Below are 24,385 nucleotides of genomic sequence, written 5' to 3' on the forward strand. Positions count from 1 at the left end.
GAGATGGGTAAGAACCCCAAAAGCACCAAAAGAAGAAGAGCCTGGGTCAGATTTAAGTAAAAAGAAAATAAAGAAACTGCCAAAGAAGGACAAGGACCAAGAAGTAGTTACACTGAAACCATTCCAAAAACCTCAAAAACAGGAGGTAGGTGAACCTCCAAAAGTGAAGAAAGAAGCTGAGGCAAAAACAGATGCTGAGCGTACTCCTTTCATAAGCAGTGAAGTGCCACACAGAGAGCAACCTGCCGCTGCTGTAAAACACAAAAAAAGTGAGGATGCTCCCCTGACGATTCACGATACATCTCCAGATATCAACAAAGACCAAAAGGAAATCCCACAGAAGAAAAAGGTTGATCAAGTACCCAAAGATGAAGAATCTACAACGGCCGACAAGCTTCGTGGAAAACCTAGAATAATTTCTACACCAGATAAAGAGAAAGAGCAGGCTGTGCTGAAACCTTTCACTAAAATCACCAAGCCTGAAGAAAAGTCAGAAAAAGCAACAGGAGAAGAGAGGAAGAAGCCTATGGACACAAAAGTACCCAGTCAAGCTACTAAAGACCTGAAGGAACAATTTAAGAAAGCTGAAAAGACTACAACACCTAAAAAAGATGATGAAATACCTAAGGAGAAGGAGAAGCCAGCTGTTCCAGCCAAGAAAACCAGCCCTCCAGGTCAGAAAGAAGTGATGGCAAAGAAAGAAGAGGAGAGAGCAGGTCCTCAAAAACAAGCAGATGCCCTGAAGAAAGGCATTGAAATCAAGAAGACTCCTTCACCCAGAGTCAGTAAAGATAAGGTAGAAGAGGAAAAGACCCTCAAGCCTACTGAGCAGCTGAAAAAGGTCGAGCTAAAAAAGATCGCATCACCCAAGGTTGATAAGATTAAGTCAAATGAACTGGAGCAAATTCCCATTGAGAAGATACCAAGTGGTGAAAAAGTCAAAAGGATTCCCAAGACTGTTTCACCAAAAGACTCCACTGAATCTGTGACACTCAAAAAAGTGCCTAAAAAGCCATCACCAGAACCTGAAAAACCAGATAAAGAGCGGATCCCTCTGGTGAAGGAAATCTCTCCCGGAGCTGTGCAGATGAAGCGAGTGAAAACACAGCCAGAGGAAGAGGTGTTTGAAGAGGAGAGTGAAGAAATCATAGGTGAAGAGGATGAGGAGGCCTGGGGCTGGGAGCTGGTTCCACCAGAAGACTGGGAAGGTGAAGGGGTGGATGGGGCGCTGGAGACTCCAGGCATGCCTGGTGCCAAGAGAGGTGAGAAGAAGGCTGGTGAACTCTTCCAGCTGATGACTCTGGAATTTCCTCATCCCATCTCCAATGATTCATCTAATCCTCATCACATCCGTTTTTTTTTAATCACTTGATCTATTTGTTCATCTGAAGCTCATGTATTTGTCTGTCCATCCATCCATCTGTCCACTGTGATGTTCTCATGTTGTCCATGATCTTAAGTCTGTCCTCCATTGTGTCATCAGTCATTTGGTGCTTGTCTTCACCAAGACATTTACATCATTCTCTGCAACTGTTTTCTGAGCATCTTCCATTTCTCTTCCATCTTCATCATCTTCATGTTTGTACTTAAATTTCCAACTGTGATATGCACAGATACAGATATGATCTTGAATGTTTGCTGATATCTTGGTTTCTGCTGGAATGTTTGAATCAGCAGCGACCTCTCGCAGTGAAGCTTAAAGCTTATCTTACCGTTTCTTGTCCAGATGGAAAACCAACAGAAGAGCCACCAAAAGGCCGAGGCCGAGGATTTGGGGGTGAGAGCTCACTAACATTAGCCCACATCAGTGCAAACCTTTTGTTCTTTAAACGTGATGATGTTTGAATCAGTTTAACTCATTTCATTCACAGTTGTCGAGCATAAATTGTTGTTTTTATTTCTTGTTTTCTGCAATAAAACCAAAAACATGTTATATTTTAAGCTTTTAATTTTGAATTAAGAGCTCATTTCTGATTGACACCAGTGTTTTTGTAATAATCATTTGAAGCTGATTTCATAACATCATCTAATCTTGGACATTAAAAATTGAACCATTTAAATATTTAGAGTTGTGATCAGGTTATCCTGAAAGTGCATGTTTTAATTATCATGTGACGTATCATGTTGTTTTGTACTTGCTGAAAATTTCCATATATGTTCTGTGGGATTTGTTGTTCATTCTGCATGATTTTTAGTCAACAGAATCTAATTTTTTGTGCTCCTTTAACACTAAACTCTATTGATTTAAAGCAAAGTTTAGCAGACTGATGTTTAAATCGCAGCAGGCAGCTCAAGGTTCTTAAATACGCTGCTGTTGAATTCTTCACTTACCCCAATATCTGAATTAATTAGATGAGTTTTTGTATCTGATGTTGCAGCAAGACAAACTCCATCTCCTGGAGATGGTGGCAGGGGCCGGGGCCTGAGGCCAGGTGGAAAAGGCCCATCACCTCCAGAGGAACCGTTTGGAGGATTCAAGCTCAAAGCTGTCCCATTGAAGTTCATCAAGAAGCTTAAGGACATTGTGCTGCAGGAAGCCGAGTCCATCGGGTCCTCTGCGGTGTTTGAGTGTGAGGTCTCACCTTCCACTGCCATCACTTCATGGATGAAAGATGGCAGCAACTTGCGTGAAGGCCCCAAGCACAAGTTTACATCTGATGGCAAAGATCGCAAGTTGCACATTATTGATGTCCAGCTGTCTGACACTGGAGACTACACATGTGTAGCTAAGAATGCAGGCAAGGAAGTAACATGTACAGCGAAGTTGATTGTTGAAGGTAAACATTTTTTTTTAATTCAACATAAATATAAAAAATATATTTGAAATATCTGAAAACACCTTTTTAATAATTTCCACACAGAGCTGCCTGTGAAATGGTTGAAGGAACTGGAACCAGAGACAACATGTATTAAGGGTCAGCCAATGTACCTCACCTGTGAGCTGAACAAAGAAAGGGATGTTGTCTGGAAGCGTAATGGTCAAGTCCTGAAGACAAAGGCTGGAAAAGTGGCTATTAATGTCATTGGCATGCAGCACGCCGTGACCATCCAGAACTCCACTGATGAAGATGGTGGCGCCTACACCTGTGAGGTAGATGGACAGGAGGATGTCAAGACTACAACCAATGTCAAAGTTATTGGTAAGAAGTCAGCCGTGTAAAGTAGCAATGAAATAAGACAGTTCAGTGTCTCAAATTCGAAAAAAGGATGACAACTACTAGAGTTTAAGATAACTGGACTCCACTCAGGATTACTTCACAACAAAAATCCTCTTTTATTTTGAAGTTACAAGGGATAACATACAGTCACCTTGGTAGTGAAGTAATGAGGTGGAAAATCTTTAAAAAGACACAAATACAAACAATCAACATAAGCCCAGGCACACTGCTTAGTATAAATATAAGTACACCACCTACAATACACATAAATACTCCCATAGAAAAATACACTCCTAGAAAAATACTCCTTTTAAAATATAGCCTGTTTAAAATGACCTCTTGTATCTTCACTATACATAAAATTCACCGGGGTATAAAACCAGACAACCTCGATTATGACATCTCATAGCCATCCCTCCAAAGCATAACATTAGCCGAATAATTAAACACCTACGGACTACAAATAAACATTTACAACTATAAACCAAATCAATTTACAAAGAAATACGACGACCACTAAACCAGCGCGATCTCAGCCGCTAAACACCACACGTAAACAACAACAACCGTCAGAGCACCGTCACATCAGTGTTGGCAGCGAGCAGACAGTGACCTCTGTATCTGTGATGTCCATGTGTAACAGAGGCATTAGAAGCGGGTCCTCTTCCCGCTGCCTCTCCAGTATTTTAGATGCTGCACAGACTTCCAGAGCCAAACGCTCCTCCGGCGTGTTCTTCTGTTTTAGCTTCCGTGTTAATGTGTTTGAACGGCGCGGGTGCAGTTCATGTAACGTTGAGCACTAGACGGGATCAGCTGTAAGGAACATAACATTACACCACCCGGCTCAGCTGCGAGTCACGTGACTTATTGATTCAGTTTTCCCTGTCCGCTTTTATTTATTTATTTTTCTTTATTCATTTATTGCCCTTTTCCCCGAAGACAAAAGTTAAAAATCAGGTTTGACTTGACACAAACTCACGTGTAGAATAGAAAGTCATTGTACCATCGATCATTCAGGCTGATTGGACCTACTAGTTGAACTGTTCCCAAATGAGTCACTGGCTGACATGTCTAAATTGAAATGGTCTCTCAATAATTAAAATATTAAGTAGACCCATTTACAGCCTATGTCATCAAAGAATGCGCGCACATTTTGGTAACGGAAGTGAACTGCTGCTCCATTCAAATCGATAAGAACGAGGAGACTGTGCAGCGTTTAAACGTGATTTAAAAGTGATATCAGCATCAAAATGTCTGCTGTTGCGTGTTTGACTGTCAGAATTTCTGCTCTGCCAAAACTGGACTGAAGTTGTACCGAATCCCACGGGATCACAGCTGTCTGAGAGAAAACGGAGGCGTCTGTGGCTGCAAGCCATCAAATGTATTGATAAAAATTGGACTGAGGACACGATCGGGACTGAGGAGAGGATCAGAAATGCTCACGTAAAGTTATTTATCTTCCATTGGTTATACCAGGATGTCAGGTATCTAAAGTAAACAGCATTAGCTGGTAGGCTATTTGGCTTTTAAACTGTAGTGTGGCTGTTTACAGGTGAGCATCGCTGGACTCAGAGAGTCCTGATTTTTAAATTAATATTTAATCACACTATAGATTACAAAATGCAGTGCCAGTCAAGAGTCTGAGCAGACTCACATATGAATGGTTGAGCGAGTCTCACAGTGTGACTGGAACAGTATATATATATTTTTTCATTGTAAATCACTAATATCTGCAGTCAGAAAACTCTTAACAAGCTAGAAAAGCAGTTTGATGAAGTACTCTCGCTGCCATGCAGGTACAATCCGCTGTGAGGACGTAGTTCTCTGACTTGTTCACAGTGACCCGAGCCTCATACACAGCGCTCCTGTTTCCTTGTCTTTGACTTGAAGAACTTCTGCCTTCAAGACACAAAACTCCGAGTCTGTGTCAGGATATTTGGTGTTCGGTACACGGCCGCAAACAACATAATTTTAAGCATCCAGTGACGTATATGCGCTGCAACTTCTCTCCGGTGTATAGGCTGGGTTTCTCCACCAAATACACGTATATATCCGCCCACGGATCCTGGGCCACTTGCTAACATACCACAGGGATCGGAGTCGGTTGCTGGTGGTCAAAATTAATTTTTGCAGGTAGTTTTCACGATCTTTTGTTGATAATCCCTTCTCGTAGATTGAAACGCTATTGAACTCCACCGTATTTCCGTTTCCAAAATGCGCGCGCATCGCTGCCTACGTCATCATTGTTTACAAACAGTAAAAGAGTCTATTAAGGGTGCTTAACATTAACAGTAGATCTTGCATTTATTGCACTGGTTAAAGCTTAAGTTGATCACTGTTTAAGTTGCCTTATGCTATGACTGGAGACCAAATTTATTGCTACCATGTGCAATCTAATTGCTCCGCCAAAAATGGAAATGGCTGCTCAAAGGCGGGGGTCATCTTTAAACTGACTATAATGCATCAAAATGGCAAGAAAACAGCAATAAGACAGAGTCAGTCTGCTGTAAGTTTGCAATTCATTGTGGTCAAGTTGGCAATTTCATGCAGTCTGTTTGTGATAGTATGGTGATTAGTTATTTATGTCTGCATACATAGAAATTCATAATAAGCACAAATCACATTAGCTACTTACATTCATAGTCCTGCCAGAAACAGAAATTCTTCCACAAATAGTGACGTAGTTGCTGCTGGATGGCAATTTAACTGCAAAATGACAGAGGCTATTGGCAACCTCGTCTTTATACAGGAGATAACCAGTACGCAACCAGTTGTCAACAAACTGAGTTGAAGCCCCCTCGATGCAAATTGACCCAGATTGATTGCACATGTTGGTCAATCTGTCTGCATTCCTAAATGAGATGGCAATTATTTGCAGACTCTGACAGACTGAGAGTGCCTGCAGTCAGTCCGAGTGAGACCATGACTGTTTGCCTCCCTGTGCAATTGCCTTTTGATCAAATCGAGTTGCTCATAGGTTAAAGGTGTTGCTCGCTCAGCCACTGGGTGACAGCTGTTGCCAGAACTTGCAGTTAGTCTCCAAATGCAAAAAAATCCCCAACAACAATGCACTCATCAAGCAACCACCATTTTTTTTTTTTTGTGGTGTGATCGACCCATGATTGTACTTCTTGTTAAGACCACGTGTAACCAAAATAATGTGCCTCATTGAACAGCTTCTCAGGGTAGGAACAAAAATAATGTGAAGCCTTCCTCCTCAGAAATGATCAAAGACTGGCTGGTGAAGCCTCTGAGAGACCAGCACGTGAAACCAAAGGCAAAGGCTACATTCAAATGTGAGCTGTTCAAGGACACTCCCAACTGGAAGTGGTTCAAAGGAGAGAACGAGCTTACTCCCTCCGACAAGGTTGAGATCAACAAAGATGGAAGGGACATGACGCTCGCCATCAATAACTGCCAGCCCGACGATGTATCAGACTACACCATTCAGGTTGAGGATCGCAGATACACAGCCAAACTGACACTTGGAGGTTGGTTTATCCGCATTACAAAATGACGTGGACCACGTCCACAGAGAGAGCTTTAAAGTGTAATTTCTTTGGGCACTTTCAGAGCGTGAGGCTGAGATCCTGAAGCCACTCTCCAGTGTGGAGGTGGTTGAGAAGGAAGAAGCCAACTTTGACACTGAAATATCTGAGGATGATGTAGTTGGTGAATGGAAACTGAAAGGCCAGGTGTTGGCAAGATCTCCGGTAAGATATTTCAGAATGAATGGTCTCAGAGTAAATTACCCTTACATGCTATGACAGCAGTTAAAAATGTGGGGACAGTGATGTAAGGTTTCTGTAAGTCCTCTGGTTTATGTGATTTGAGTTTGTAAAAAAACAAAACAAAACCTGAAATTGCAAATCAGGACTTACACTTTTGTCTTGTGTGATGGTATGTTACTAAAACTGTGCAAAGACAATATGACTCACAAACCCACCGGAGAAGTTGCATTTACGCCGTTACTAGAAAGAAAGGACTTCATGGAAACGGTATCCACATTTTTTAAAGAAGTATATTCTACATGTTGGTGTTAAAACTCGTCTTTTCCTAATTTTGTTTTTCAGACCTGTGACATTAAAGCTGAAGGCAAAAAGCGTTTCCTCACACTGAAAAACGTGCAGTTGGATCAGGCCGGCGAAGTGACATACCAGGCTCTGAATGCTGTCACCAGCGCTATGCTCACTGTCAAAGGTACACATCTGCTGCAAATAAGCCTTTCTTTGTTGTTGTCTGTCGCAACTCACTGCATTTGTTGGCCATGGAAAACTGATGTATTGCAGAACAGACACGGTAAGAAAAGCTGTGGTACTGTCTTTGCTTCTGTTATTAATTGCCGAATCATTCGCAACTCTCAGAAATCGAAATGGGCTTTGTTGACCCACTGAAGGACGTTTCTGTGCCTGAGAAGAAACAGGCTAAGTTTGAGTGCACCATCACCAAGGATGTGCCAAAGGTCATATGGTTCAGGGGGACAGAGATTGTAACTCCAAGTCCTAAATATGAAATAATTGATGATGGAAAGAAGCACATGCTGATCATAAACAGCTGTGAGTTTGATGATGAGGCTCAGTACACGATTGAAGTGTTGGGCCAAAAATCAACGGCTCAGCTGATGGTAGAAGGTAAGCGGCAGACGGAAGCCCCACGCTTCATGTTGTTCATGTTTCCTCTGTGTGGTCATTCAGTGTTTGTGACTGTAAAGTGGCCAACGTCTGTCTGCACTGACTCGATGTATTCCAGGCATGAGGCTGCAATTTGTCCGTCCGCTTCAGGACCAAACGGTCAAAGAAGGTAACACGGCACGCTTTGATCTCGAGCTGTCTCACGAGAACGTACCAGTGGTTTGGTACCGAAACGAAGTCAAACTCCACGTGAGCCGAACGGTGCTCATACACGTGGAAGGAAAGAAACACACTCTAGAAATGAGGACACTGAATCTAAATGATACCTGCCAGATTAAGGCAGAGGCCAAAGGAATTTACTCCATGGCCAAACTGACGGTCATAGGTAACTGCACACACTCGTTTCTTTCTCACTTCTGTTTCATTTCACTGTAGTGTGATTACTGAACAATAAGTGTTGGCCAGTAATACTCAATAAAAAGCATTATATTATTTATATACTGATTTATAAGACTGCTCTTCACAGAGAAAGAATATGAAAAACTACAAACTGTTTGTAATAAAAAAACTAAACGACTCCCCGTCGCTCTGCTCCAGAGGGCGACCCCGTCTTTGTGGTGAAGCTGCAGGATTACTCAGCCACCGAGAAAGAAGAGGTGACTCTGGACTGTGAACTGAGCAAAGACGTCCCAGTCGTTTGGTATCACGAAGAGAAGGAAATCATCGCCTCGAAGATGGTCGTCATAAGGTCAGAGGGCACGCGCAGGTCTCTGGTCCTAAAGAAAGTGGAACTGAGCGACAAAGGCAAATATTTATGTGATTGTGGAACAGACAAGACCTCAGCCAGCATCAATATTGAAGGTAAACAGTGACACGATTACCTTTATTTTAACTTCAGCAAAACTGTCAAAGGTTAGACGTGCCCTGAGATTAACAGGTTATTAGGTCATAACTTTAAAACCATAAAACATGACAGAAGTTTAGGTCTACTTTTCAAAAGTCACATTTCCTCATATTTAAATCTAAATCCTTTCACTCGTGTTTCAGCATAAGAAACTGTAAGCCCACAGGGAGGTCCAGCAGTGTCTCAGGCCTCAATCGCACAGGTCTACAGACCGGTCTGTGAGCCCCAGAAAACTCCAGTTGCTAGGGAAAAATGTTTGTTCCCAGACCGGCCGGTGAATGCTCTCCTCCTTGTGATGGCTTTGGTTACCAGCAGATTCCCACTGTCACTCACTGAGCAGCAGGAAAACCGGAAGTGGAGAATGGTCAACTTCAAAGTAAAAGTTGCGCCTTACCACTGAAATCATCATGTTTAAAAAAAGGCACAACTTTTACTTTGAAGGTGAACATTCATAGTTTGTGTCACATTTTTCACAGTTGGTGGGTTTGGTGGTATCCTCCATCCAAGCTACAGGCAACCTGGTAGTAACCAAAGTAATCGCTCCATATAAGGTATCACAAGTAATTTCACGCAGCAACCGCTCGCCAACCAGTGTGGGAATTTTTCCCTAAGAACCAGAGGTTGCTGGGGAGTCACTGACTGGTCTGTAGGCCTGCATGACTGAGGCCTTACAGTTAACAGGTCTGTCTTATCTGTTCTTTTAAAAATGATTACTTCATTCAGGTAACGCTAACTTATTTCCATTTACTCAGATAAGTGGTTTCACATCAATATTTTCTGATAAAACTAGGTGAACACTGATGTTTAAAATAAATGACTGTCAGCGCCTTTTAAAAATAAAAGGAACTTGGGAATAAAATAGGAAATCTGAGAAAACAAATTTAAATATGCAGCTTTCAATTTATTCTGACTTCTGATATTTTCTATTGATAAGCTATCTAAACATTAAAAAATGTGAACACTTTTCGGAAGTTCTTTCAGAAACAACACAAACACACTGCAACTGCTGCACTTTCAGACTGTGATCAGTTTTTTTTTCTCCCAAACTTAAACCAAAGCACGTGACATCAAGGTCGTTCGGCCGATTTATGGCGTGGAGTTGTTTGATGGAGAAACGGCTCGTTTTGAAGTGGAGATCTCCGAGGACGACGTCCACGGCCAGTGGAAGCTGAATGGAGAAGTGCTCAGTCCTTCCTCTGTGAGCACTTTCCTTCATCACATTTATTTATCCCCAAACGCCTCACCGGTGCTGCACGCTTAATGATCTGAAGCCACTTCATCAGTGACTGTTTACATCTTTATTTAACAGGACGTCGACATCATCGAGGAAGGAGGCAAGCACACACTGATCCTGTACAACTGCAAAGTGTCCATGACTGGCGAGGTGGCATACTCTGCTGCTAATGCCAAGTGCTCCGCCAACCTCAAGGTCAAAGGTGAACCAGCACACTGACCTGTTCATTTAATATCATTTTAACCTTACTGAAGCTTAAAATGTGATTCAGCACATATTATATACACACAAAAACCAATCAGAGCATGTCAGGAAATAATCCAGAGGAGAAGCACAGCCATCCATCCATGGAAGTCTGCACTGGACAGAATAATTTATGCTCTGATGAATTTTCATGGAACAAACTGCTGCCTGACCGGGAGAGTTCAGGGCCAAAACTGTCAGTGACAACAACAGTTTTTCTGCATTATCATAGCAGAAAGACACGAAAAAGTTTAAAATCCTGGCAGGTCTGCAAACTGTAGTACCTACATTCATTCATCTCACCTTTAGGATGACATCAGGACCTCAAAATAATCCTTAAGCGTCACTTTGACAATATCATGTTAAAATCCCCGTTTTCTTGCTGCTTTCCTTCAGAACTCCCGCTGAACTTCCTCACACCCATGACCGACGTTCAGGTGTATGAGAAGGATGAGGCGAGATTTGAGGTCGAGGTGTCGAGAACTCCAAAGACTTTCCGCTGGCTCAAAGGCTCGCAGGAGCTGCAGAGTGACGAAAAGTACGAGATGATCCAGGAGGGAAAAATGTATGTTCTGGTGATCCGATCGGCCGCCTACGATGATGAGGCGAAGTACATGTTTGAGGCCGAGGACAAGAGGATGACGGGCAAACTCGTAATACAAGGTAAAACCCATTTATTTTTTAACTTTGGCACAACTTAAAACAGAGATTCTTTAAACCTATATGCTCACATTTATTTAGACTAAATTAACATAGTTGCCAAATGAGCAGATTTGTCTGCTCCAAAATCCAGTTTGACATTTTTTTATTTTGCTCCAAAACATCCAATTTCTGGTTCCTTGTGAACCCCATTTTCTCAAAGTGCTGGTATCCAGTGCTGGTATCCAGTGCTGGTATCCAGTGCTGGTATCCAGTGCTGGTATCCAGTGCTCCCGCTCATTTTCTTTTATTATGTAAATCCAAAGCTGTGTTTGTTGAAGTCAAATAAAATATATGATTGTCTGATGTTTTGCTGCGGCAGGTATTCGCCTAGAGTTTGTCAAACCAATCAAGGATGTAACCGTAAAGGAGCGCGAAACAGCCGAATTCAGCGTTGAGCTGTCCCATGACAAAATCTCGGTGGTCTGGTACAAGAACGATGCCCGTCTGCATCCCAGCAAGGTGGTTCACATGTCGGACCAGGGAAAGATCCACACGCTGGCCTTCAAGGAAGTCACCATCGATGACACGTCCATGATCAAAGTAGAGGCCATGGACAAGACCTTGACCGCCATGCTCACCGTCATTGGTCAGTGTCACTTCAGAAAGCCACGCCTCCCGTGTCACATGTCTGGTTGCTCTTATGTCTGATTTGTCAGAAAGATACAGCTGCCAGGCTGAATCTGAAAATTTATTTTATAAACTGCTTTGGCTCAAACCACCTGACACTTGATTTTTATAGTGAAAGTATCTCTCCTCACACAGAGGGTGACCCCTATTTCACCACCAAGTTGCAGAACTACACGGCAGTGGAGAAAGATGAGGTGAAGCTGGTCTGTGAGCTGAGCAAGGCTGTGGCCGATGTGAAATGGTTTAAGGATGGAAAGGAGATCATCCCCTCAAAGAACATTGCCATCACCACTGATGGCAAAAAGCGCATCTTGATGGTGAGAAAGGCAGAGAAGGCCAACATCGGAGAGTACACCTGCGACTGTGGCTCAGACAAAACCACGGCCACGCTCAACATCGAAGGTAAAACATCTGCCAGGGTGCTGCTGCTTTTAGCAGTGACAGTTTAAAGCAGAGGTTTCTGCTTTAGTGGCTGTCAGACTTTCAGAGGTTTGCCAGGATTCATCACCCCCTCCATCAAGAGAAGCACCGGTTTGGTTCGTTGGCAGAGAGGTGTAACTAAAGCAGGCTCTCGGTGGGATCCTCAGCCTTGTAATCATCGGTGAAGTTAAATTTCACTGTATTGAATTTATATTGCCCTCTCTGCTCTTTAACGAAGCTTAGGTTGATACTTAGGTTGTGACTTTAACAAACCAGTAAAGATTATTGATCTCAAACTGCTGTGGTAACAGGATCTTTGCTGTGTGGCTGTTAGTAATGCAGGTTTGTATCGTGGTCTTTGCTCCTGCAGAGCGGGATATCAAAGTTGTTCGTCCGCTGTACAGCGTGGAGGTCACCGAGACAGAAACAGCCAAGTTTGAAACGGAGATCTCTGAGGAGGATGTGCACGGAAACTGGAAGCTGAAGGGAGAAGCTCTCCATCAGTCGCCCGTGAGTCTGCAGTGACCTGCAGGCCTTCAGTTTCATATTTATCGCCACAAAGATGCGTTAAACTGACGTTCCTGTCTTTGTTTTTGCTTCAGGACATTGAGATTAAGGAGGAAGGAACCAGACACATGTTGATCCTCTACAACGTCCGTCTGGATATGGCAGGCGCCGTCGACTTCTCGGCAGCCAACGCCAGATCCAGCGCTCAGCTCAGGGTCAAAGGTGAGAGGCTGTATTGACACTTATTTTCAGCCTTTAGCCTTGGGCTCGCCATCGTCTGTTCCACAGAAACTTTAATGTTGGCCACAAGTCGATGTGACTGAGGATTGTCACATTCACATCATTGAAGCATCCTGTTCAGGCTACACCCATCAAACTTCCCTGACTTGTTCCCTGACTCTAACCCCCCTCAGCCCCTCAGCAGGAGTGTCCTGAGGGTCCTGCTGCTGCTCTATGGATCAAACTCAATCATCTCCTAACAAAATGTCTCAGAATCCATGGAGACACTGTTGTGTTCTTTGGCTCACTTTAAAACACACACACGTCCTGTTGTCTGTCACACACACACACACTGGTGTCGTATGTCTCTGGAAGCATTCAGCCAATCAGGTCCTGTGGCTATTTTCACCGCTTCAGACTTCATCTAAAGCGAGGCTGCTCCCTGATTAGAGGAGCCATAACCTGAAGCATGAAACAAACCTCAGGACTTGCAGCAGTTCCGGTTCATGTGTTAAGGAATTAACCATGTCTTCATCCTCAGCTCGCTCCATCACGCTGATGCATCCTCTGAAGGACGTGACGGTGACGGCTGGAGAGACGGCGACCTTTGAGTGCGAGCTCTCATATGAAGGCATCGCTGTGGAGTGGTTCCTGGGAGGGCAGAAGATGGAGGCCAGTGACCGGGTGAGTGTCTCTGAGAAAAGGCTGAACCCACTGGATTCCTGTGGCACATTCCCAGGTTAACTTTAAGGTTTGAACTAATAGAAAACTCCTGAGAATTACGGCGGGCTCTGAAATGTGTTTCAGACTTTAAGTTCACCACAAAAGAAGAAGGAAAATAAATTTGTTATTTTATGTTATTTTAATTAAGCTAATTAAGGTTCTGACTCTAATTAACAGCTTGAAGATAAACAAATATGAACCTGAGGAGCTCAAACAATAATACATTATCTTTGTTTTAGAAAACATTCAGGACTCAAGAATATGTTTATTTATCAGATATATTTATATTTCTGTTTTTATATCACTAACATTTAAAATTCACATTTTTAGACTGTAACTTTTCTTATTGATTAGAAAAACTAATTTTTTATGCTGTGATTAAAGAAAATCTTCTCCAAAAAGTTCAGTTTGATTGTTTCTGATTTTAAACAATACTCATCAGGAAGCCGTCATCTCCTAAAGTTTAATCCTAGTTTGGATTATGAAGAGACGAGTCAGATACTTTTGTTTTGAAGACAACCACACGTTATTTTTTATAATGTTTTTCAGTGGGTTCGGAGACTGTCGGTCTGTGCTGCAGCTAAAAATAACAGACGTGATAAGAGAGCAGCCGCTCTTATCTTTAACCCTGGAGCATCAGCACAGCCTTATAAGCAGAAGAATAACAGTGAAGACCTCCACAACACAAACTTCAGCTCCATCAAATACAAACAGAAGGTCCTCAGGGGGTCCAGATTGCTTTGTTTCAATGAAACTCGAGCTGTTTCTGTGATTTTCTAAAACAGATTACACGTTTACATGTTTGAATAAAGTAGTTTAAGAGCTTTTCTTTTTTAAATTTTTGGCCACAGCAGCATTCGTAGTAGAGAGATACGAGGGAAGACACGCAGGCCAGGACTCGAACCGGTGCCGCCCACACCGCAACGTGGCATATGCATGTGGTCGCCGGTGTTGTGCCAAAAAGTGATCGTCTGCCAAAAAGTGATTGCCAGAAAATGATTGCCCATATTTAAACTGTTGTAAATGACTTGCTGATCTATAATCTGTGAAAAATATGTCAAACATATCTCTCGTGAATGATATCAAGTCATTTTGAGTAACAAACAACATTTCTGTCACAAGGTAGAAGCTGCAATCAGTTTTTGGCAGTGACTTTTATATATTCTTTATTTATCAGGGTAAAAACTGCGATTGGCCAGATTTTTAAAGAGATATGTGGCCAAGAGGGCAGCAGAAATCAGAACAAATATGACATTATACTCTATAAAGATATTTTCAGTGACCAAAGAGGACTGGATTTATTATACGTACGTGCAATAATGCAGAGTCATAAACATATTTGAATAACAGGTCATTTCTTCATTTTATATCTAAGCCCTTCATAAATCCTATTGACTACACTCTATTCACCAATATGAGCAAATACATTACACATAAAAGCACATAGAAACATCAAAAATCACTTACTGGCAGACGATCACTTTTTGGCACAACACCGGCTTCGCCACTAAGCCACCCGGGCATCCACGAGCTTTTATTTTTCACAATTTTTTATTTTAAAAATAAATTTAAACAGTAAAAGTGAACCTGAACAATGAATTAATAAGGTTTCATTATAAGTGGACTGACTATAAAAGGGAAAAAACACCACAATTATTAATAATACACATAAATACTGCATATAATTACTACACATAAATACTACAGGAACACACACGTTCATCTGGAAAACTTCATTTTTATGGAGACAGGACGAACGTGAACAGATTCAAAAGTTTGCTCCTCGAGATTTTCCAAAATGAGCCGAGTTCAGTGGGATGTATTTGTGTCGGGAATTTCACATAAAATTATTGGTTCGAGAAATATTAAGGTTAACTTGATTTGTAAGAATTAAATATATATTTAAACTAGGGCTGCAACGATTCATCGATTAACTCGATTCTAAAAAATTATCAACACAAATTTACTGTGTCGATGCTTCGTTCAAACTCCGCAGCGCTCAGCTGTCTCCGTGTAAGCAGCACTCCTCATTAGCATTAGCAGCATTAGTGCCCCGTCGTCTTTTTGTGGGTTTATTGGGGGCTGGCAAACCAACATAGAACTGCATTACCGCCATCTACTGGACTGGAGTGTGAATCACGTACGCACACACAGATTCTAAAAAGCTCTCCGTCGCTGCGATGGATTTCCTTTAACAGAGTGGATCATCTAGAGTTCCCACCTGTCTCGTAAAATACAGAAGCCCGTATGTTACGGGACTCCGTGGAATACGGCTCCGTAACATGCCGTGTTCCGTACTTTACGGGACGGGTGGCAACTGTCGCTGACATGCATTTCCACGCCTCCACTGCTCTCTGTGTGTCTGTGTGTGTTGTGCTCGCTGAGAATTTCAGCTGCTACTTTTGTCTTTACTTCAGCTGTAGCTACCAGAACTGGTTTGCTAGCGAGCGCGAGCCATTAGCACTAGCGATGGTTCGGTACTGGAAGGCCCGCCCCCCAGGACCGAGGGGCTCCTTCAAAGTATTTTTTATACTTTAATCCCTTATTAGTGACTAAATATAGACCTGCAGTAGAAACGTATTTTCGAGAATGCTTGTGAATACAAAGCATTACACCATTACTCACACATGCGCCATGGCTCCCGCAGCCACTAGTTTTTCAGAACACTCATAGCAGGCAGCGGTTTGAACTGCGCAAGCGCAAAGAAGCGAAGCTGTTACAGAGACGGTGAGCTCAAGTAGTGCAAAAGGAAACGTTTTTCCAGCGTCCAAAACAGCAGCTTTTTCTTTTAGTAACCATTAAAATCTTTACTGGGAAACAGCTGGAGGTCCTTCATCAAGCACCTGATCAGCAAGTGTTAAGGTGAAGAAAAGAGAACTTTGTAGCTGCTCCATCCACCGCTGTTTGTTCACATGGCGACAAACTGCAGTACGGAAGTTAATATATGCAGATAAACTGTTAATAAAAAATGTATTTCTTTTCCGATTAATCGATGGAATAATCGATAGAATACTCGATTACTAAAATAATCGATTTATGCAGTCCTAATTTAAACTGTATATTCTGTTAGTGGTTCATGTACACGCCTATCAAGTGGAAAATCCCCGGTTTGATCCCCACAGGAAACACGGTTCCCTTTCAGGTTGCATCAGGAAAAGTCTGTGTGAACTTTGTGGACAATACAAATGAAAATGTTTTTAATGAAATACTTAAAGGTACATTTTGGCCATTCTGGATCAGTTTGACAGTCATTTATCACACAGACACTGCGTGTTAAAGATCTGACATGATCTTTATGAGAACCAGAACAGGTAACATGGTTTACAATTATTATTATTATGGATGTTGACACGTTCAGTGCTGTCAGTGGTGTGTAGATGTAAAGGTCCATATTACAGAGATAAATGATCAATCATGAGGGAAACGTTCACATGAAATCAGAGTTTTAAGGTTCCTTTTGGTCCCCACAGGTGAAGACTCGCGTGGCGGGTCGGGTTCACGCGCTGACTGTCCGAGACGTGAACCTGTCAGAGGCTGGCGTGGTTAAACTCGCTGCCAAAGACTTCCAGACTCAGGCTCAGCTGATTGTCAGAGGTATGACACGCACACACACACACACACACACACAAACCGGATTCAGAGGATTGACCATCAAGGACAAACAGGAAGTTCTGGTTATTACCTGTTGACGGTGTCTGTGTTCCCGTGTATGTTTAGAGCCACCAGTTGAGTTCACAAAGCCTCTGGAGGATCAAATGGTGGAGGAGGAGGCCACAGCCACGCTTGAGTGTGAAGTTTCCAGAGATAATGCTGAGGTACGATGGTTCAGGGAGGGACAGGAGATCAGAAAGACCAAGAAATACGACACCACTGTGGATGGACGCAAGAGAGCTCTCATCATTCACGACTGCTCTCCTGACGATGCCAAGATGTACACGTGTGACGCCAAAGATTTCAAGACTTCTTGTTTCCTGGAAGTCACACGTAAGGGCGTTAATCGGGCTGTTTGAGTCTCTTCAGTTAAATCTGTTATCACAGCTCCATTTAAAAATATGAATCTGAATCATTAGTACTACACGTCGATTAAAGTTTCATGGTTTCTGTTCACAGCTCCGTATGTTGAGTTTACAAAGCCTCTGCAGGACGTGGAGGTCCGAGAGAAAGAATCTGCCAAGTTTGAATGTGAAGTGTCCCGCGAGTCTGCCAAGGTGAGGCCAGCAGAACATCATCTGAAAACAGACCAGAAAAGATCACTCACTCCTCTTCTGTTGGTCAAACTGACAGTCAGCCGCTCTCACGCTCTGGACTGAACCTCATTTTGCAATTTTTTTCAAGGTTCGCTGGTTCAAGGACGGCGGCGAGATCAGGAAAGGAAAGAAATACGAGATCATCACTAAGGGAGTCCAGAGAATCCTTATCATCCACAAGTCGGTGTTTGATGATGAGGCTGAATACGAGTGTGACGCGAGAACCTCGAAGACCTCCGGCATGCTCACCGTCATCGGTGAGGAACATCACTCACTGAATAACTGACGTTTCTATAGTTTCACTTTTTTTAAAAGAAGAGAAACTGTGACTTCACTCAGTGAAGTTTTTATTACAGATGCACTAAAATATCACCCACAGATATTTGGTCTGTACAGTTAATATGCTGGAAAATAAGATGTAATGTCAAAGCAATTTTATATCAGACTTATAAATGGATTGGCACTTATGCACTCTAGTTTCTGACCACTGCAGGGCATTTCTCTTGATGATTAAAACACAAAATATTCCCTTTAAAACTATAAAGATAATCTTTTTGTGTTTAGGATTAACTCAGTCAAAAGCGGTAACTCTCTAATAATAAATGGATATTTTCCTGTAAGTATAACTCCTGGTGCCTCATGTGTCCCTCAGAGGAGGCAGCCAGGTTTACAAAAAACCTGTCCAACGTGGAGGGAACGGAGACGGACAGCGTGAAGATGATCTGTGAAGTGTCCAAGGCCGGCGCTGAGGTTACCTGGTATCGTGGAGATGAGGAGCTCCCAGAGGGAGGCCGCTATGAACATCTCATGGAGGGACGCAAGAGGATCCTAATCATCCGGGACCTGAAGATGGAGGATGCTGGAGACTACAACTGCAGGCTGAGTCCCACCGTCAGGACATCCGCTATGCTCAAACTCAATGGTAAAAAAATAAACCCAAGAAAATATGAACTATTTTGATCATTATTTCATTTTTGAAAAAAATGGTTTGATTTTGTGGGCAGCACGGTGGCACAGTGGTTAGCACTGCTGCCTCACAGTTAGAATACCATCTGGAAGGCCTGGGTTCGAGTCCACCTTGGCCCAGGCCTCTCCCTCTCTGTGTGGAGTTTGCATGTTCTCCCCGTGCTTGCGTGGGTTTCCTCCGGGTACTCCGGTTTCCTCCCACATTCCAAAGACATGCACTTACTGGGGTTAGGTTAATTGGCTAATCTAAATTGCCCATAGGTGTGAATGACAGCGTGAATGTGTGTGTGAAAGGTTGTTTGTCTCTGTGTTGGCCCTGCAACAGGCTGGCGACCTGTTCAGGGTGTACCCCGCCTCTCACCCTATGACAGCTGGGATAGGCTCCAGCCCCCCCCGCGACCCTGAACAGGATGAGCGGAAGCGAATGGATGGATGGATGGATGGGTTTGATTTTGTAGCATTTTGGGGGCTAAGTGCACTTTAAATGTTATTCTGGATTTCTGGGCAGAGTTGAGATAAGCAACTTGATTTGTTGAGCAGAAACTAGTGATGATGAAGTGACCATCTTGTCTGTGTCTTTATCTCTAAGATTTCTAAAGCTATCTTAGGACAAAAACCAAAGAACTTGCAGAAATCCATGAATCCACTATACTTTAACTCCTCCCCATCCTTTACCTTTTTCTCCTCCCTGGCAGAACTGGCAGCTGAGTTCATCACCCGTCCTCAGAACCAGGAAGCGGTGGAAGGCGAGAAGGCCGAGTTCTCCTGCTCTGTCTCCAAAGACACCTACGAAGTGAAATGGTTTAGAGGTGACAAGGCAATAGAAACTGGAGACAAGTATAACATCATAAGTGAAGGAAAGAGAAGGTCTCTGGTTGTGAAAAACTGTGAGCTGAAGGACGAGGGAGGCTACACGGCCCATATTGGCACCGTTAAAGCCTCAGCAGATCTGCTTGTGATCGGTAATACACTTATTTTCTTTTTCACACCTTATTATGGTGATTTCAGAACACAGGTTTGGTTTTATTAAGTTTGTGTTTTATTCCAGAAAAATTGAGGATCATCACTCCGATCAAAGACACGGAGGTGAAGGAGGGACGGGAGATCGTGTTCAACTGTGAGACAAACACGGAGGGAGCAAAGGCCAAGTGGCTGAAGAACGAGGAGACCATCTTTGAGAGCAGCAAGTACATGATGGTTCAAAGGGACAACGTCTTCTCTCTGAGGATCAAAGACGCCCAGAAGGCTGACGAGGCCGTCTACACCATCAGCCTGACCAATCACAGAGGAGAGCAGGCCAAATGCTCTGCCAGCGCCAAAGTCTCAGGTAAGTAATGAGGAGGAACTTTCCCCAAACAGTCAGAAACTTTTAAGAAAATGAATCACAGTTTCTGCTGCACAAACCAAAATTTTCATGTTCCCTAAACTCAGCAACCAAATGAAGTTATAAGAAAAAATAGTCTGACTAGAACTATTAAAAATCCAAATCGAGATAAAGTTTCAAACCAACTAACAGGTGAATATTAGCATCGCTTACTGGTGTTGTGGAGATGCTGTCATTTGCTTCATAATAGAAATCAGTTTCAGGGATTTTCTCGTTGTTTTCTGAATGCACACACAGCCTCTACATGGGTCAGTAATGTTGAAACAAATGTAACTGTACCAGGAACCAGTAAAAATATTTAGGAGTCTAGACAATTTTTGCCTCCTCTGTATTTTTTAAATTTAGCATTTTTTATTTGGCAGGTCAATATTCAAAACCAGAAATCTCAATTAGACTCAACTTTGAAAGGCAGACAGGAAAACAGAGGAAGTCCAATGATTGGCTCTTACTGTATCTGAAGAGTTCTGTTTTAATAAAGTGTGGCTTCCATCTAAAGCAGCTATTTCCTGCTCAGTAACTGCTGCAGCTCCCCTTTGTTTCTTTATGTTCACTCTAAAATGATCTGGTTCTCCACAGAGGAAAAACTGAGGTTCTCAGAGCCTATCGAGGATATTGAGACTCAGGAGAAGAAGACCATCAGCTTTGTCTGTAAGGTGAACAGGCCCGGGGCGACGGTGAGGTGGATGAGGGCCGGCCAGGAGGTGACGCTCAGCAAACGCATTGTCTACAGGGCCGATGGCCTGAAGCACAGCCTGACCATCAAGGACTGCATCATGGAAGACGAGGGCGAGTACACTGCTTTGGTCGGAGATGACAAATGTGCAGCTGAGCTGATCATCAGTGAGGCACCGACGGACTTCTCAGCACAGCTCAAAGACCAGACTATTACCGAGTTCGAGGACGCAGAGTTCACCTGCAAACTGACCAAGGAGAAGGCTGCCGTCAAGTGGTACAGGGAAGGACGAGAGATTAGAGAGGGCCCCAGGTATGACAGATCTGTGTCTGCTTGATCCAAAGGAACACAATTTAAATGCTAAAATCTGAAACCCAGAAATACATCACTCAGAATAATAATCCTACACACAAAGCAGCTGTTTTTGTTTATTCTGCTGTTTTTACTCCACTTCCTTCCTAAATCCCGCAGGCAGCTAAACATGTCACTCCTGGTCCGATTGTAGAAGTGCATTAGATTTAAAGATGTTCACTGTTGTTTAAGTGCAATAAATGTAGTTTGTTTACAAAGTCAGTGATCCTGTTAAATAATCGTGATTTCAATATTGACCAAAATAATCGTGATTATATTTTTTTCCCATAATCGAGCAGCCCTACTTTTAGCCTTAGCCAGCAGTTTCAAATCTCCATGAATGTCGCCTGCTCTGGCCCCTGGAAAACATTTGACTATGGTCGCTGGTGTCTCTAGCTTCACGTTTCTCAGAGTCGCCAATAACCAGAGTTTGTTCCTCGGCGGGTGTGTCGCCGAGTGGAGAAAAACGGTTAGAGACGTGAACAGGTTGGTGGTGTACCCGGGGCTTCTGCTTAGGACTACGCTTCCTCCTCACCGTCACCCAGCCGGCCTGTTTTCCCTGCTGCTCGGGATCTGCTGGGGGGGAGCTAACGGCGGCTAAGCTACCATGGTCCGCACCCGCTACAGGGGCCTGGCTAGATGTAGGATTTTCCAGGGTGAGGAGCCGAGTCTCCAGTTCAGAAAGCCTGGCCTCCAGAGCTACAAACAGACTACATTTATTACAAGTACCGTTACTGCTAAAGGAGGCCGAGGAGTAACTAAACATGTGACACAGGAAAGTGCAGGAGAGACAGTCATTATCCAGATAAATGAGCTACACAAAAACACCACTGTGCTCTGGAACAGGAACAGGAAGTGATTCGCAGGCGCAAACACCCCAAATAAGTATTTGTGAAGTTGTTTTAAAGTGTGGTGGTATACAGAGGCAAAATTTAAAAAAAAAAAATCAATATCTAAGTCTTATGGACCTGACTGTAAGAAGTACCACCTCATATTCAGTGATGATGTTCCTGTTCGTTGTGTTTTTGCAGATATCACATGGAAAAAGAAGGGAAGCGGTGCACATTGATCATTAAGGTGTGCAGGCCTGATGATGAATGCGAATACGCCTGTGGTGTGGATGAGAGGAGGACGAGAGCGAGGCTTTTCGTTGAAGGTGAATTGTTTGTTTCTCGGGGTCTTAAAAAGCAGAGATTCATTTGATGAAGCTTCATGTGAGATGTGTTTTTGTGTTCTGCAGAGACCCCAGTAGAAATCATCAGACCGCCTCAGGATATGTTTGAACCTCCAGGCTCAGATATTGTGTTTGAGGTGGAGCTCAACAAAGACCGGGTGGAGGTGAAGTGGATGAGGAACAACATGATCATTGTCCAGGGTGACAAATACCAGATGATCAGTGAGGGTAAAGTCCACAGGCTGCAGGTCTGTGAGATCAGACCCAGAGATCAGGGAGAGTACAGGATCGTGGCAAAAGACAAGGATGCCCGAGCCAAGCTGGAGCTGGCAGGTGAGTCAACTCAGCGATCAACTTTAGATGGGACCAGGAACTGAAAGGCATTTTGAGAAATTGAAAGAAATCACTAATTTAATTGACAACTTTTCATAAAGCTTTATCAGACAGAGTCTTCTTATTTCCTCGTTATAAAGCATCCAAATCATTTTGGAAATACAGTTATAGATCCAAATTGTAACATGCAATTTAATTTTTAGATAATAGTCACCAGTTTAGACTGTTCTGTGTTAAGGTGGGCCAAATGAAACACTAAGTAAAAACTCCTCCGTCTGAACTCTTCTCCTGCAGCTGTTCCAAAGATTAAAACCACTGATCAGAACCTGGTGACAGATGCCGGTAAACCCTTCATCATGACCGTGCCTTATGACGCGTACCCTCGTGCTGATGCTGAGTGGTTCTTTGAGGGCACCAGCCTTCCTGTCCAGAATATTGACACCTCTATGGACAGGACTGAGTACCGCCTGAAGAGCCCCACCAAAGAGGACCAAGGCCGATACAAGGTTGTAATCAAGAACAAGCATGGCGAGGGAGAAGCCTTTATCAACCTGGATGTGATTGGTGAGTCTGGAGGTTAAATTAGTGTCAGGTGATCAGGTAACTGCTCAGTTCTGTCTAAGCTGTGTCTGTGGACATCACTAGAGTTTCTAAGTGTCATGCTGGTGGTTCTTCAGATGTACCCGGACCCATCAAGAACCTGAGAGTGGTTGACACTGTTGATGGTGAGGTCAGTTTGGCCTGGGACGAACCCGAGAGTGACGGTGGCAGCAAGATTATCGCCTATGTTGTAGAAAGACGAGATGTAAAGCGCAAGACCTGGACTCTGGCTACAGATCGTGCTGACACTCCAGAGTACTGTGTCAGTGGCCTCCAGAAGGATTCCTTTTACCTGTTCAGAGTCTGTGCTCGAAACAGAGTTGGCAGTGGACCCACTGTTACAACTGAGGATGCCGTTCAGGCCAAGAACAAGTTTGGTAAGCATCACTCCAAGATTGCCACTCACATACACATACCATCTCCACACTCTAGTACTAATCATATCCTTCCCATGTTTGTTTCCTACCATCAGATGTTCCAGATGCCCCTGAAAATGTTGTGGTGGAGTCAGTGAACAAGTTTGGTGCCACAATCACTTGGGAGCCTCCCAAGTTTGACGGTGGCTCTGAGATCACTGCCTATGTGATTGAGCTCCGTGACAGAACATCCGTGAAGTGGGAGGCGGCCTTAGTCTGCGGTGCCAGTGATCGCTCAGCTATGTTGAACGACGTGGTGGAGAACAAGGAGTACATCTTCAGAGTCCGAGCAGAGAACAAAGCTGGCATCGGCAGGCCCAGTGCTGCCACCAACCCCGTCAAGATCATGGATCCCATCGGTGAGTTCACTTTGAATATTTGTATCTACATCCTGTTTAGAAATATCAATCACTCTGATTTTGTTCATGTCTTGTGCCTGCAGAGAGGCCGAGCCCACCACTGAACCTGAACTTTAGTGACCAAATCAAGACTGCAGTCACATTGACCTGGGAAACACCCATTAACAACGGAGGCAGCATGATTACAGGATACATCATTGAGAAATGTGAGGAAGGCTCTGACAAGTGGCTCCGCTGCAATGCCAGACTGTGTCCTGACCTGTCCTACCGGGTAAGGAGCTTACCTGAAGAGTGTACACTTATTCTGGTTTAACTTCACAGCGGTCACATTTTCCTTCCTGGTCTGGATTGTTTTGTGGTTGTCTTCAGGTATCTGGACTGAAACCTGGTCAGAAGTACCTTTACAGAGTTTGTGCTGAGAATGCCGCCGGCGTCTCCGATCCAACTGAGCAGCTTGGACCACTGCTGGCTGATGATCCTCACGGTACACAGAAGATGCATAGACTCATCAAAC

At 43.5% G+C, this 24,385-nt stretch overlaps 1 protein-coding gene across 1 annotated transcript in view; it reads left to right on the top strand.

Moving 5' to 3' along the window:
- LOC115800593 (titin-like) overlaps window positions 1-24,385 on the top strand; it is a 107,843-nt gene that overhangs the window by 79,727 nt on the left and 3,731 nt on the right. The window contains 32 exon segments of the mRNA XM_030758053.1: window positions 1,727-1,777; window positions 2,379-2,777; window positions 2,862-3,140; window positions 6,380-6,649; window positions 6,732-6,871; window positions 7,232-7,358; window positions 7,523-7,789; window positions 7,908-8,174; window positions 8,387-8,650; window positions 9,752-9,891; window positions 10,003-10,129; window positions 10,567-10,833; window positions 11,192-11,458; window positions 11,635-11,901; window positions 12,290-12,429; window positions 12,522-12,648; window positions 13,187-13,329; window positions 16,839-16,962; window positions 17,086-17,352; window positions 17,479-17,576; window positions 17,704-17,872; window positions 18,268-18,537; window positions 19,277-19,543; window positions 19,630-19,908; window positions 20,542-20,950; window positions 22,021-22,145; window positions 22,230-22,496; window positions 22,791-23,060; window positions 23,174-23,473; window positions 23,569-23,871; window positions 23,955-24,142; window positions 24,241-24,355. Coding sequence (XP_030613913.1) covers window positions 1,727-1,777; window positions 2,379-2,777; window positions 2,862-3,140; window positions 6,380-6,649; window positions 6,732-6,871; window positions 7,232-7,358; window positions 7,523-7,789; window positions 7,908-8,174; window positions 8,387-8,650; window positions 9,752-9,891; window positions 10,003-10,129; window positions 10,567-10,833; window positions 11,192-11,458; window positions 11,635-11,901; window positions 12,290-12,429; window positions 12,522-12,648; window positions 13,187-13,329; window positions 16,839-16,962; window positions 17,086-17,352; window positions 17,479-17,576; window positions 17,704-17,872; window positions 18,268-18,537; window positions 19,277-19,543; window positions 19,630-19,908; window positions 20,542-20,950; window positions 22,021-22,145; window positions 22,230-22,496; window positions 22,791-23,060; window positions 23,174-23,473; window positions 23,569-23,871; window positions 23,955-24,142; window positions 24,241-24,355 — 6,993 coding nt within the window.

The sequence above is a fragment of the Archocentrus centrarchus genome, chromosome 21, assembly GCF_007364275.1.
Source record: "Archocentrus centrarchus isolate MPI-CPG fArcCen1 chromosome 21, fArcCen1, whole genome shotgun sequence".
NCBI lineage: Eukaryota > Metazoa > Chordata > Actinopteri > Cichliformes > Cichlidae > Archocentrus > Archocentrus centrarchus.